The sequence below is a fragment of the Nyctereutes procyonoides genome, unplaced genomic scaffold, assembly GCF_905146905.1.
Source record: "Nyctereutes procyonoides isolate TBG_1078 unplaced genomic scaffold, NYPRO_anot_genome, whole genome shotgun sequence".
NCBI classification, from domain to species: domain Eukaryota; kingdom Metazoa; phylum Chordata; class Mammalia; order Carnivora; family Canidae; genus Nyctereutes; species Nyctereutes procyonoides.
This window is the reverse complement of record NW_026575051.1, coordinates 212,030-226,866: the sequence shown is the minus strand read 5'-3', so window position 1 is coordinate 226,866 and position 14,837 is coordinate 212,030. Positions and strand designations below refer to the sequence as shown.

At 40.7% G+C, this 14,837-nt stretch overlaps 1 protein-coding gene across 1 annotated transcript in view; it reads left to right on the top strand.

Moving 5' to 3' along the window:
* Window positions 1–14,837, top strand: part of LOC129512935 (ectonucleotide pyrophosphatase/phosphodiesterase family member 3) — an 84,748-nt gene that overhangs the window by 20,056 nt on the left and 49,855 nt on the right. Inside the window, exons 6-7 of the mRNA XM_055330530.1 lie at window positions 483–580; window positions 11,078–11,157. Of these exons, the coding sequence (XP_055186505.1) occupies window positions 483–580; window positions 11,078–11,157 (178 nt within the window). The remainder of the gene's footprint in view (window positions 1–482; window positions 581–11,077; window positions 11,158–14,837) is intronic.

The window sequence follows — 14,837 nt, the reverse complement described above, 5'->3', positions numbered from 1 at the left end:
CCCCCGTCCACCTCCCTTTCCACTACCCCTTGTTCATTTCCCAGAGTTAGGAGTCTCTCATTTTCTGTCTCCCTTTCTGATATTTCTCACTCATTTTTTCTCCTTTCCCCTTTATTCCCTTTCACTATTTTTTATATTCCCCTAATGAATGAGACCATATAATGTTTGTCCTTTCCGATTGACTTATTTCACTCAGCATAATACCCTCCAGCTCCATCCACGTCGAAGCAAATGGGTATTTGTCATTTTCTAATGGCTGAGTAATATTCCATTGTATACATAAACCACATCTTCTTTATCCATTCATCTTTTGATGGACATTCATCTTTTGATGCACATCTTTTGATGTGGTTTCCAGGATTGTTTTCTTGCTGTACTTTCTAAGCATTTTCTGATTTAGGGAATTGTAACTAGTAGAGGAAAGTATCTTTATTGTTTTGACAATCAAAATAACAGACTAATATTTTGTTTTCCATTTTCAGATTTGAACTGCCACCAGTTATTTTGTTCTCCATGGATGGATTTAGAGCTGAATATTTGCAGACATGGGATGCCCTCATACCTAATATTAATAAACTGAGTAAGTCTTCCACAACCACAGGCACACAAAGATTAAGGACACCTATTTAGCCAATCTGTAGATGGGTATCTTTCCTCCTTACCTTCCATATTAGTAGTTTGCCCTCTCCCAGGTCCTCCAAAAATCCTGAGGACTTTACCAATTGTGATACCTATTTCCATACTTTTTTGGTAGCAGGGTGCATCTTTTTGATTGTTTATTGTGATTTGTTTTGTATTTAAATATTATTTCCATCCTGTGGAAATCTGCTCACATACACTGTCTTGAAAGTGGTGTTTGTCAGACTTGAATTCTGGGTTGTAGCAAAAAGAATGTACCAGCAAGGACAGGATTCCTGAAGGAGACTGAGTGGCAAAACAGACTGCAAAAAGTCCATCTGGGGGGATCCCTGGGTGGCGCAGCGGTTTGGCGCCTGCCTTTGGCCCAGGGCGCGATCCTGGAGACCCGGGATCGAGTCCCACGTCGGGCTCCCGGTGCATGGAGCCTGCTTCTCCTTCTGCCTGTGTCTCTGCCTCTCTCTCTCTCTCTCTCTCTCTCTGTGTGACTATCATAAATAAATAAAAATTAAAAAACAATTTAAAAAATAGTCCATCTGGTATCTATGTCTGGTTTTGCAATTAAACTGCATGGAACCTGTGGAGACCTTGGGCAAGCTGACCTCACCTACTGTTGCCCATTCTCTTCAGTTGTAAAATATTCCCTTCCTATCTGATAGGAATATTATGAGAACATAAATGTAATACACACTGAATGATTTTAGGCTATTATTATAATTATTGATTTTATTATCATGTTTATCAGGATGTTACACTTCTATTTAGGACACTTGGCCTTCATACACTTTTATAAAGTTATTTGAAAAAGAAATTAAATACCTAAGGACGTAGAGCCAAGATGTATCAGAGCATAGTTAGAACCAGAGGGTTGGCTCCAGGATCTATATTCTTTACTGCCCTACAATGCTTTCTTTTTTCCCCTTCTGCCTGGCCCTCTTGACTTCTCAGATTTGATTACGGTTTTACTGGTATGCTTTTTATTTTTTCCAAATTGCTAAAAAAAATACCTGTTTGAGCCTAAGTAATGCATTTCCCTTGTCTGGGTCTTAATTTCCTCATTTGTGGGATCCCTGGGTGGCGCAGCGGTTTGGCGCCTGCCTTTGGCCCAGGGTGCGATCCTGGAGACCCAGGATCGAATCCCACATCAGGCTCCCGGTGCATGGAGCCTGCTTCTCCCTCTGCCTATGTCTCTGCCTCTCTCTCTCTGTGACTATCATAAATAAAAAAAAAAATTCCTCATTTGTAAAATGAGAGGATTAGCTCTAATGATTTCTACTGTTTATTCCAGCTCTAAAATCCCATGACTATAGAAAGATGGATTGTGTCCCCCTCTAACACAAGGTGCCATTTATCCTGTATTTTACTAACGTGTGTCCAGTGATATCTCCTTTTTCTCTCACTCTCTGTGGCAGATCCTTTGCAAAAACAGTGAGAGTTTGGGGTTCTGACAGAATTGATTCCAAATTCAGGACATGTCATTGAAGCACTGAGTTACTTTGGCCAGTTTCTATTTCCTTATCTGCATTTTCTTTGGTAATCTGGGTATCAAGTTCTGTATCTGAAAGGGAATTTAGCTAGCCACGCTGAACTGAAACCCACTTGAAGTGGAATTATTTGATTTGCTCATCCCACCCAGAGTTGGAAATGACACCAGTGAAATATTGGGCCATTGAGAATTTTCCCTTTCTAAGGTTTAATGTGTATTTTTTAAGTCACACTGACAATACTTTGATCCTTTATTTTATTTTATAAATTAATTTTAATGGTGTTCAGTTTACCAACATACAGAATAACACCCAGTGCTCATCCCGTCAAGTGTCCCCCTCCGTGCCCGTCACCCATTCACCCCCACCCCCCGCCCTCCTCCCCTTCCACCACCCCTAGTTCATTTCCCAGAGTTAGAAGTCTTTATGTTCTGTCTCCCTTTCTGATATTTCCCACACATTTCTTCTCCCTTCCCTTATAGTCCCTTTCACTATTATTCATATTCCCCAAATGAATGAGAACATACACTGTTTGTCCTTCTCCGATTGACTTACTTCACTCAGCATAATACCCTCCAGTTCCATCCACGTTGAAGCAAATGGTGGGTATTTGTCGTTTCTAATGGCTGAGTAATATTCCATTGTATACATACACCACATCTTCTTTATCCATTCATCTTTCGATGGACACCGAGGCTCCTTCCACAGTTTGGCTATTGTGGACATGGCTGCTAGAAACATCGGGGTGCAGGTGTCCCCACGTTTCATTACATCTGAATCTTTGGGGTAAATCCCTAACAGTGCAATTGCTGGGTCGTAGGGCAGGTCTATTTTTAACTCTTTGAGGAACCTCCACACAGTTTTCCAGAGTGGCTGCACCAGTTCACATTCCCACCAACAGTGCCAGAGGGTTCCCTTTTCTCCGCATCCTCACCAACATTTGTTGTTTCCTGCCTTGTTAATTTTCCCCATTCTCACTGGTGTGAGGTGGGATCTCATTGTGGTTTTGATTTGTATTACCCTGATGGCAAGTGATGCAGAGCATTTTCTCATGTGCATGTTGGCCATGTCTATGTCTTCCTCTGTGAGATTTCTGTTCATGTCTTTTGCCCATTTCATGATTGGATTGTTTGTTTCTTCGGTGTTGAGTTTAATAAATTCTTTATAGATTTTGGAAACTAGCCCTTTATCTGATATGTTATTTGCAAATATCTTCTCCCATTCTGTAGGTTGTCTTTGAGTTTTGTTGACTGTATCCTTTGCTGTGCAAAAGCTTCTTATCTTGATGAAGTCCCAATAGTTCATTTTTGCTTTTGTTTCTTTTGCCTTCGTGGATGTATCTTGCAAGAAGTTACTGTGGCCAAGTTCAAAAAGGCTGTTGCCTGTGTTCTCCTCTAGGATTTTGATGGAATCTTGTCTCACATTTAGATCTTTCATCCATTTTGAGTTTATCTTTGTGTATGGTGCAAGAGAGTGGTCTAGTTTCATTTTTCTGCATGTGGATGTCCAATTTTCCCAGCACCATCTATTGAAGAGACTGTCTTTCTTCCAGTGGATAGTCTTTCCTCCTTTATCGAATATTAGTTGACCATAAAGTTCAGGGTCCACTTCTGGGTTCTCTGTTCTGTTCCATTGGTCTATGTGTCTGTTTTTGTGCCAGTACCACATTGTCTTGATGATCACAGCTTTGTAGTACAACACGAAATCTGGCATTGTGATGCCCCCAGATATGGTTTTCGTTTTTAAAATTCCCCTGGTATTCTGGGTCTTTTCCACACAAATCTTAAAATAATTTGTTCTAAGTCTCTGAAGAAAGTCCATGGTATTTGGATAGGGATTGCATTAAACGTGTACATTGCCCTGGGTAACATTGACATTTTCACAATATTAATTCTGCCAATCCATGAGCATGGAATATTTTTCCATCTCTTTGTGTCTTCCTCAATTTCTTTCAGAAGTGTTCTATAGTGTTTAGGGTATAGATCCTTTACCTCTTTGGTTAGGTTTATTCCTAGGTATCTTATGCTTTTGGGTGCAATTGTAAATGGGATTGACTCCTTAATTGCTCTTTCTTCAGTCTCATTGTTAGTGTATAGGAATGCCATTGATTTCTGGGCATTGATTTTGTATCCTGCCACGCTACCAAATTGCTGTATGAGTTCTAGCAATCTTGGGGTGGAGGCTTTTGGGTTTTCTAAGTAGAGCATCATGTCATCGGCGAAGAGGGAGAGTTTGACTTCTTCTTTGCCAATTTGAATGCCTTTAATGTCTTTTTGTTGTCTGATTGCTGAGGCTAGGACTTGCAATACTATGTTGAATAGCAGTGGTGAGAGTGGACATCCCTGTCTTGTTCCTGATCTTAGGGGAAAGGCTCCCGTTGCTTCCCCACTGAGAATGATATTTGCTGTGGGATTTTCGTAGATGGCTTTTAAGATGTCGAGGAAAGTTCCCTCTATCCCTACACTCTGAAGAGTTTTGATCAGGAATGGATGCTGTATTTTGTCAAATGCTTTCTCTGCATCTAATGAGAGGATCATATGGTTCTTGGTTTTTCTCTTGCTGATATGATGAATCACATTGATTGTTTTACGAGTGTTGAACCAGCCTTGTGTCCCGGGGATAAATCCTACTTGGTCATGGTGAATAATTTTCTTAACGTGTTGTTGGATCCTATTGGCTAGTATCTTGATGAGAATTTTTGCATCCATGTTCATCAGGGATATTGGTCTGTAATTCTCCTTTTTGGTGGGGTCTTTGTCTGGTTTTGGAATTTAGGTGATGCTGGCCTCATAGAATGAATTTGGAAGTACTCCATCTCTTTCTATCTTCCAAACAGCTTTAGTAGAATAGGTATGATTTCTTCTTTAAACGTTTGATAGAATTCCCCTGGGAAGCCATCTGGCCCTGGACTCTTGTGTCTTGGGAGGTTTTTGATGACTGCTTCAATTTCCTCCCTGGTTATTGGCCTGTTCAGGTTTTCTATTTCTTCCTGTTCCAGTTTTGGTAGTTTGTGGCTTTCCAGGAATGCGTCCATTTCTTCTAGATTGCCTAATTTATTGGTGTAGAGCTGTTCATAATATGTTTTTAAAATCGTTTGTATTTCCTTGGTGTTGGTAGTGATCTCTCCTTTCTCATTCATGATTTTATTAATTTGAGTGTTCTCTCTCTTCTTTTTAATAAGGTTGGCTAATGGTTTATCTATCTTATTAATTCTTTCAAACAACCAACTCCTGGTTCTATTGATCTGTTCCACAGTTCTTCTGGTCTCAATTTCGTTGAGTTCTGCTCGAATTTTAATTAACTCTCTTCTTCTTCTGGGCGTCGGGTCGATTTGCTGCTTCTTCTCTAGCTCCTTTATGTGTAAGGTTAGCTTTTGTATTTGAGTTCTTTCCAGTTTTTGAATGGATGCTTGTATTGCGATGTATTTCCCCCTCAGGACTGCTTTTGCTGCATCCCAAATATTTTGAACGGTTGTATCTTCATTCTCATTAGTTTCCATGAATCTTTTTAATTCTTCCTTAATTTCCTGGTTGACCCTTTCATCTTTTAGCAGGATGGTCCTTAACCTCCACGTGTTTGAGGTCCTTCCAAACTTCTTGTTGTGATTGAGTTCTAATTTCAAGGCATTATGGTCTGAGAACATGCAGGCGACAATCCCAATCTTTTGGTATCGGTTCAGACCCGATTTGTGACCCAGTATGTGGTCTATTCTGGAGAAAGTTCCATGTGCACTTGAGAAGAATGTGTATTCAGTTGAGTTTGGATGTAAAGTTCTGTAGATATCTGTGAAATCCATCTGGTCCAGTGTATCATTTAAAGCTCTCGTTTCTTTGGAGATGTTGTGCTTAGAAGACCTATCGAGGGTAGAAAGAGCTAGATTGAAGTCACCAAGTATAAGCGTATTATTATCTAAGTATTTCTCACTTTGGTTAATAATTGGTTCAAGTATTTGGCAGCTCCCACATTCGGGGCATATATATTGAGGATTGTTAAATCCTCTTGTTGGATAGATCCTTTAAGTAGGAGATAGTGTCCCTCTTCATCTCTCACTACAGTCTTCGGGGTAAATTTTAGTTTATCTGATATAAGGATGGCTACCCCTGCTTTCTTTTGAGAACCATTTGAATGGTAAATGGTTCTCCAACCTTTTATTTTCAGATTGTAGGTGTCCTTCTGTCTAAAATGAGTCTCTTAAAAAAATGAGTCTCTTGTAGACAGCAAATAGATGGGTCCTGCTTTTTTATCCAGTCTGAAACCCTGCGCCTTTTGATGGGGTCATTAAGCCCGTTCACGTTCAGAGTTACTATTGAGAGATATGAGTTTAGTGTCACCATGATATCTATTCAGTCCTTGTTTTTGTGGATTGTTCCACTGAACTTCTTCTTAAAGGGGAATTTTAAGAGTCCCCTTTTAAATTTCTTGCAGAGCTGGTTTGGAGGTCACATATTCTTTCAGTTCCTGCCTGTCTTGGAAGCTCTTTTTCTCCCCTTCCATTTTGAATGAGAGCCTTACTGGATAAAGTATTCTTGGCTGCATGTTCTTCTCATTTAGGACCCAGAATATATCCTGCCAGCCCTTTCTGGCTTGCCAGGTCTCTGTGGAGAGGTCTGCTGTTACCCTAATACTCCTCCCCATAAAAGTCAGGGACTTCTTGTCTCTTGCTGCTTTAAGGATCTTCTCTTTATCTTTGGAATTTGCAAGCTTCACTATTAAATGTCGAGGTGTTGAATGGTTTTTATTGATTTTAGGGGGGGAATCTCTCTATTTCTTGGATCTGAATGCCTGTTTCCCTTCCCAGATTAAGAAAGTTTTCAGCTAGGATTTGTTCAAATACATATTCTGGCCCTCTGTCCCTTTTGGCGCCCTTGGGAACCCCAATTAAATGTAGGTTTTTCTTCCTCAGGCTGTCGTTTATTTCCCTTATTCTGTCTTCATGGTCTTTTGTCTGTCTCTTTTTTCCTCAGTTTCCCTCTTTGCCATCAACTTGTCTTCTATGTCACTCACTCGTTCTTCCACCTCGTTAACCCTCGTCATTAGGACTTCTAGTTTGGATTGCATCTCATTCAATTGATTTTTAATTTCTGCCTGATTGGATTTAAATTCTGCAGTCATGAAGTCTCTTGATTCCTTTATGCTTTTTTCTAGAGCCACCAGTAGCTGTATAATAGTGCTTCTGAATTGGCTTTCTGACATTGAATTGTAGTCCAGATTTTGTAACTCTGTGGGAGAGAGGGCTGTTTCTGATTCTTTCTTTTGAGGTGAGGTTTTCCTTCTAGTCATTTTGCTCAATGCAGAGTGGCCAAAAACAAGTTGTATTGGGAAAAGGAGAGAAAGAGAGAGAAGGAAAGAAAAGAGAAAGAGAAAAAAGAAAAAGAAGGGAGAAAAAGAAGAAAAATAGAAAGAAAAAGAAAGAAAGGTGAAAAAAAAAGGGGGGGTGGGGGAAGCAATCAGAAATCAAAAAGAAAAGAAAAAAGAAAAAAAATAAAAAACATGGGGGAGTATCTTCTGAATCTATAGACTTTAAGACCCTTGACTTCCCCTGGAACTGGTCCGTCTAGCTGGTCTTCTGAGGGAGGGGCTGCTGTGCTGATTTTCGGTTGTTAGCACTTGGGGGAGCTGCTCTGCCCCCTGCCTGGTGCAGGGCTCAGTGGGGGTTGTTTACCCCGTGAGGCCCCAGGAGGAACAACCCCAGTGGCTACGGCAGCTCTGGAGCCCTGGATTCAGCTCCCCCAGTAACTACTGAGCTCTCCCTCCGCAGGGCCTGGAGGCTCCGGGGCGGGGCCGCTGATCTGCTCAGCTCCAGGCAGGAGCGTCCTCGCTGTCCTGGGCCCTCCCGGCCTCTGCCTGTCCCGGGGGAGGCCGGATCCTGGGCTGTGTCCCGGCGCCCTGTGCTCCGGGGCCTGCGCTGGTGGATTCGCGCTCCCGCCCTGCAGCTCCCTCCGCGGAGCCGCCGCCCGAGCCCCTCCGAGCTGCTCCGTGTCCCGCCAGGGGCACTGCAGCCCTTAGGGAGCTCGGGGCACTCTCCCGGGGCGCAGGTGTCTGTTAGTGTCCCCGGGAGCCCGAGGGCATCCCCGCCCTCCTGGGTCCTGGTCTAACTCCCTGCGGGCCCCTTTCCACCCGGGAAGGTTGGTGCAGCTCCTGCTTCTCCAGGACGGGGCTCTCCTGTCCTGGGGACACTCGCCCCGGCCTCAGCCCGGCTCCTCGCGGGGCCCCTCCCCCTTGGAGGCCTTTTGTTTCTTTATTTCTTTTTCCCCGTCTTCCTCCCTTGATAGAAGCGCGAACTCTTCTCATTGTAGCATTCCAGCTGTTCTCTCTTTAAATCTCAGGCTGAATTCGTAGATTTTCAGGATGATTTGAAGGTTATCTAGGTAATTTGGTGGGGACAGGTGATTTGGGGACCCTACTCTTCTGCCATAACCCCCTGGTATAAGGATGGCTACCCCTGCTTTCTTTTGAGGAACATTTGAATGGTAATAGGTTCTCCAACCTTTTATTTTCAGGCTGTCGGTGTCCTTAGGTCTAAAATGGGTCTCTTTAGACAGTAAATAGATGGGTCTTGCTTTTTTATCCAGTCTGAAACCCTGGGCCTTTTGATGGGATCATTAAGCCCATTCACATTCAGAGTTACTATTGAAAGATATGAATTTAGTGCCATCCTGATATCTATTAAGTCCCTGTTTTTGTGGATTATTGCCTTGGACTTGCTCTTTCTTTTACAGAGTCCCCTTTAATATTTCTTGCAGAGCTGGTTTGGTGGTCATATATTCTATCAGTTTCTGCCTATCTTGGAAATTCTTTATCTCTCCTACTATTCTGAATGAGAACTTTGCTGGGTAAAGTATTCTTGGCTGCATGTTCTTCTCATTTAGGACCCTGAATATATCCTGCCAGCCCTTTCTGGCCTGCCCGGTCTCTGTGGAGAGGTCTGTTGTTAATCGAATACTTCTCCCCATAAGGGTTAGGGATCTCTTGTCTCTTGCTGCTTTCTCTTTATCTTTGGAATTTGCAAGTTTCACTATTAAATGTTGGGGTGCTGAACTTTTTTTATTTTTGGCTGGGATTTTTCTATCTCCTGGATCTGAATGCTTGTTTCCCTTCCCAAGTTTGGGAAGTTCTCAGCTGTCATTTGTTCAAATACAGTTTCTGGTCCTCTGTCCCTTTCGGGGCCCTCAGGAACCCCAATTAAAGTAAATTTTTCTTTCTGAGGCTGTCATTTATTTCCCTTTACTTATCCTCATGATCTTTTAAATGTTTTTCTCCTTTTTCATCAGTTTCCTTCCTTGCCATCAACTTGTCTTCTATGGCGCTCACACGTTCTTTTACCTCGTTAACCTTCTTTAGGACCTCCAGTTTGGATTGCATCTCATTTATTTGATTTTTAATTTCTGCCTGATTAGGTCTAAATTATGCAGTCATGAAGTCTTTGAATCCTTTATGCTTTTTTCTAGAGCCACCAGTAGCTTTATAATTTTGCTTCTGAATTGTCTTTCTGACATTGAATTGTAATCCAAATTCTGTAACTCTGTGGGATAGAGTACTGTTTCTGATCCTTCCTTTGGGGTTTTTCCTTCTAGTCATTTTGCTCAGTGCAGAGTGGCCAAAAACAAGTTGTACTGGAAAAAGGAGAAACGGAGAAAAAAAAACAAAGAAAGAAAAGAAACCAAGCTGACTTTATATTTCTGTTTATTTTTTGTTTTTTTTTTCCCTTACTTAAATTCTTTCATTGTATAAGTAAAGTTTGTCTCACTTTGTTTTCTTATCATATGACTTCTTTTTTTTTAATTTTTTTATTTAGTTATGATAGTCACAGAGAGAGAGAGAGAGAGGCAGAGACACAGGCAGAGGGAGAAGCAGGCTCCATGCACCGGAAGCCCGACGTGGGATTCGATCCCGGGTCTCCAGGATCGGGCCCTGGGCCAAAGGCAGCGCCAAACCGCTGCGCCACCCAGGGATCCCCATCATATGACTTCTTAATAATAATAAATGTATCTCTCTCTGATTAAAGATGAGATATATTTATTGGTAGTATTGACTAAAAAAAAAAAGTTATGTTAACTTTTAATTATACTTAGGAATATAAGTACCGGACAGGCCTCACACTTAGGTATGTCAGCACCACGTGAGAATATTGCCACAGGTGGAAACTTTACTGAAAATACTAAGTAATAAACTTAGCTCATTTTGTAAATGTTACTACGTGAGATGGGCTTATGCTCTCATTCAAGTCAAATTCCTTTTCAGTTACCTAGATAGTTGTGTTGACTTTTTTTCTTTTGGATACTATCATATGAGAACTCTTAGCTGGGATTCAAATGTGATATAGAACTTCTCATCACCATAATGACCAGACCTAGGTCAGAAAGAGAGGAGCAGCAAAAACAAAGGTGGTGGCAGTCTATAATTTAGGGTATGCTTAGCTTGGAGGTCAGCAAGCTGTGGCCCAGGGACAAAATGTGGCCTACTTTGTGTATGTGTGGCCTACTAAATCTAAGAATTGTTTACATTCTTAAATGGTTGGGGAAAAAAGAAGAGAATATTTTGTGACATACAAATTATGTGAAATTGAAATTTCAACATCCATAAATAAAACTTTTATTGGAGGACAGCCATTCTCATTTGTTCACATAGTGTCTATGGATGCTTTGGGACCTCAATAGATGATAGATGAGTCGAGCTGTTATAACGGAGACCATTTGGATTTACAAAGCCTAACATATTTGTTACCTGGCCTTTACAGAAAAATTTAGACCCTTGATTTGGCTCGCTTCTCTACTCAAAACTGACAAACTTTCAGATGGAGGAATTGTGGGCATCAGAATTTCAACCTCTTTCCATCCTTATTCCACTCTTTAGTTAGTATTTAATTTCCCTGGAAAATTTTTAGGTTTAAGTTTTTATTTATAAAGAAAAGTTATGGGAAAACAATCAACATAATTTCTCACTGTGGTTTGTTGCAGAAACATGTGGAATTCATTCAAAATACATGAGAGCTGTCTATCCAACCAAAACCTTCCCAAATCATTATACTATTGTCACGGTAAGTGCTTGGCCCACTAGCAAGACTGACAGGCCATCGACAGGCAACTGCCTGTGACAGACACACTGAGGCAGGAAGTGGCTGAACCCCATGCCACACATTTCAGGAGCACATGTGGTGAAAGTTCATGGCTTAATTCAAGGTAAGAAGTAGCATGTCATTGCAAGGCCAATCTAGTGCTCTGAGGTGTTAAGTATGAATGAATGTCCCAGCAGCAGGCTAATTCACATGTGTGACAGTCCAGCAGAGCTTCTTGGATGTGAGAAATACCATTCTTCTTTGATGTTTTGATTTGCTTCTGCTTATCTGGAGGTCTGCTGGGAATGGCCCTTTATGTGTGAGGACAACCACTTTGATATAGGAAATTTTTTTCCTAATCTTTTCATTGTATTTAACTTGACAAGGCCCTCTGATTCATAAATCAATTCATGCTGGCTATATCTCTTTTAGATAAAACAAATAAAGGAAGTGAATTCTCATGTATAATAAGACATAAGTGATCAAAATGAACTGAAAGGAAAAGAAAATCATTAAACACTTATGGATTTATTTATTTATTTATTTATTTATTTATTTATTTTTAAATTTATGATAGTCACATACACACAGAGAGAGGCAGAGACACAGGCAGAGGGAGAAACGGGCTCCATGCACCGGAAGTCCGACATGGGACTCGATCCCGGGTCTCCAGGGTCGCGCCCCAAACTGCTGCGCCACCCAGGGATCCCCACTTATGGATTTAGAACACATCTCAGGGAGTCCTTTATCTCAGCCAATATTGCCAAAGGATATTGTGTCTTAACCGCACTGCATTTATTCTTTCATTACTATGGAACAGTAACTATAACTTACTGAAAATTTAAATCTTAAGTAATAGTATGTAATGTATGTATGTATGCTTGTGTGTGCATGTATATATTTATGTATACATAAATTTTATACATGAATGTATATGTATATATATACATGCAGATATATATGTGTATATGTGTGTGTGTGTATATACACACACACACACACACACACGCAGATTTCCCTAAATATTCAGGTTGTGCTGCTCATGTATTTCCAACAAGTCTACCAAGGTGACACTCTGCCTTTCATGTTGTAGCTTTCATACAGTAAAAAAATGATGTCTTCACAGTGTATTGCCTATTTAGTGTCATATTTTTAACATTTGTCCTTTTTTTTAAATGATTTTTAAATTGCTGTTTAAAATAACCCTCAAGTGTAGCACCAAAATGCTCTCTAGGGTTCCTAAAAACAAGATAGCTGTGATGTGTCTCATGGAGAAGACGTGTGTGTTAGATAAGTTGCATTCAGGCATGAGTTATAGCAAATCAACAATATATGTTAAATACAGTATATGTAAACAGAAGCAGACAAAAACAAGATTATATATTGATCAGCAGACAGAAGTGTTGTGACTAGAGGATTGTAGGAACCTATTCCTGTATTTTCCCTAGGAGTAGTGGTCAGTATTCACTAATTCAGTGTTTGCATCAACTTTATGGAACATAATTATCACAGATATAAAGGAAATGTAAATGAAAACTGCAATGAGATCATTGCCTTACCCCTGCCAGAATAGCTAATATCAAAAAGACAAGAAATAACAAGCATCAGCAAGGGTGTAGAGAAAAAGAAGCCTTCATGTGCAATTGGTAGGAATGTAGATTGGTGCAACCACTGTGGGAAATATGGAGTTTCCTCAAACAGTTAAAAATAGAAATATCATATGATCAAGAAGTAAAGAAAGAAAAAGAAAGAAAGAAAGAAAATTAAAGCACAAAATTGAAAGACACAAACACCCCTATGTTTATTGCAGTATTATCTAGTACAGGCAAGTTATAGAAGCAACCTAAGTGTCCATTGATAGATGAATGTATAAAGAAGATGTGGTATATATGGAATATTGATTTTTTAAATTTAAATTCAATTAAATAACATATATAGTATTATTAATTTCAGAGGTAGAGTTCAATGATTCATCAGTTGTATGTAATGCCCAGTGCTCATTGTATCAAGTGCCCTCCTTAATGGCCATCCCCCAGGTCCCCATCCCCTGACCATCCTCCCCTCCAGCAACCCTCAGTTTTTCTTTCTTTTTTTTAATAAATTAATTTTTATTGGTGTTCAATTTACCAACATACAGAATAACACCCAGTGCTCATCCCGTCAAGTGTCCCCCTCAGTGCCCGACACCCATTCACCCCCACCCCCCGCCCTCCTCCCCTTCCACCACCCCTAGTTCGTTTCCCAGAGTTAGGAGTCTTTATGTTCTGTCTCCCTTTCTGATATTTCCCACACATTTCCTCTCCCTTCCCTTATATTCCCTTTCACTATTATTCATATTCCCCAAATGAATGAGAACATACACTGTTTGTCCTTCTCAGATTGACTTACTTCACTCAGCATAATACCCTCCAGTTCCATCCACGTTGAAGCAAATGGTGGGTATTTGTCATTTCTAATGGCTGAGGAATATTCCATTGTATACATAGACCACATCTTCTTTATCCATTCATCTTTCAATGGACACCGAGGCTCTTTCCACAGTTTGGCTATTGTGGACATTGCTGCTAGAAACATCGCGGTGCAGGTGTCCTGGCGTTTCATTGCATCTGAATCTTTGGGGTAAATCCCTAACAGTGCAATTGCTGGGTCGTAGGGCAGGTCTATTTTTAACTCTTTGAGGAACCTCCACACAGTTTTCCAGAGTGGCTGCACCAGTTCACATTCCCACCAACAGTGTAAGAGGTTTCCCTTTTCTCCACATCCTCTCCAACATTTGTTGTTTCCTGCCTTGTTAATTTTCCCCATTCTCACTGGTGTGAGGTGGGATCTCATTGTGGTTTTGATTTGTATTACCCTGATGGCAAGTGATGCAGAGCATTTTCTCATGTGCATGTTGGCCATGTCTATGTCTTCCTCTGTGAGATTTCTGTTCATGTCTTTTGCCCATTTCATGATTGGATTGTTTGTTTCTTTGCTGTTGAGTTTAATAAGTGCTTTATAGATCTGGGAAACTAGCCCTTTATCTGATATGTTATTTGCAAATATCTTCTCCCATTCTGTAGGTTGTCTTTGAGTTTTGTTGACTGTATCCTTTGCTGTGCAAAAGCTTCTTATCTTGATGAAGTCCCAATAGTTCATTTTTGCTTTTGTTTCTTTTGCCTTCGTGGATGTATCTTGCAAGAAGTTACTGTGGCCAAGTTCAAAAAGGCTGTTGCCTGTGTTCTCCTCTAGGATTTTGATGGAATCTTGTCTCACATTTAGATCTTTCATCCATTTTGAGTTTATCTTTGTGTATGGTGCAAGAGAGTGGTCTAGTTTCATTCTTCTGCATGTGGATGTCCAATTTTCCCAGCACCATCTATTGAAGAGACTGTCTTTCTTCCAGTGGATAGTCTTTCCTCCTTTATCGAATATTAGTTGACCATAAAGTTCAGGGTCCACTTCCGGGTTCTCTATTCTGTTCCATTGATCTATGTTTCTGTTTTTGTGCCAGTACCACACTGTCTTGATGACCACAGCTTTGTAGTACAACCTGAAATCTGGCATTGTGATGCCCCCAGATATGGTTTTCGTTTTTAAAATTCCCCTGGCTATTCGGGGTCTTTTCTGATTCCACACAAATCTTAAAATAATTTGTTCTAAGTCTCTGAAGAAAGTCCATG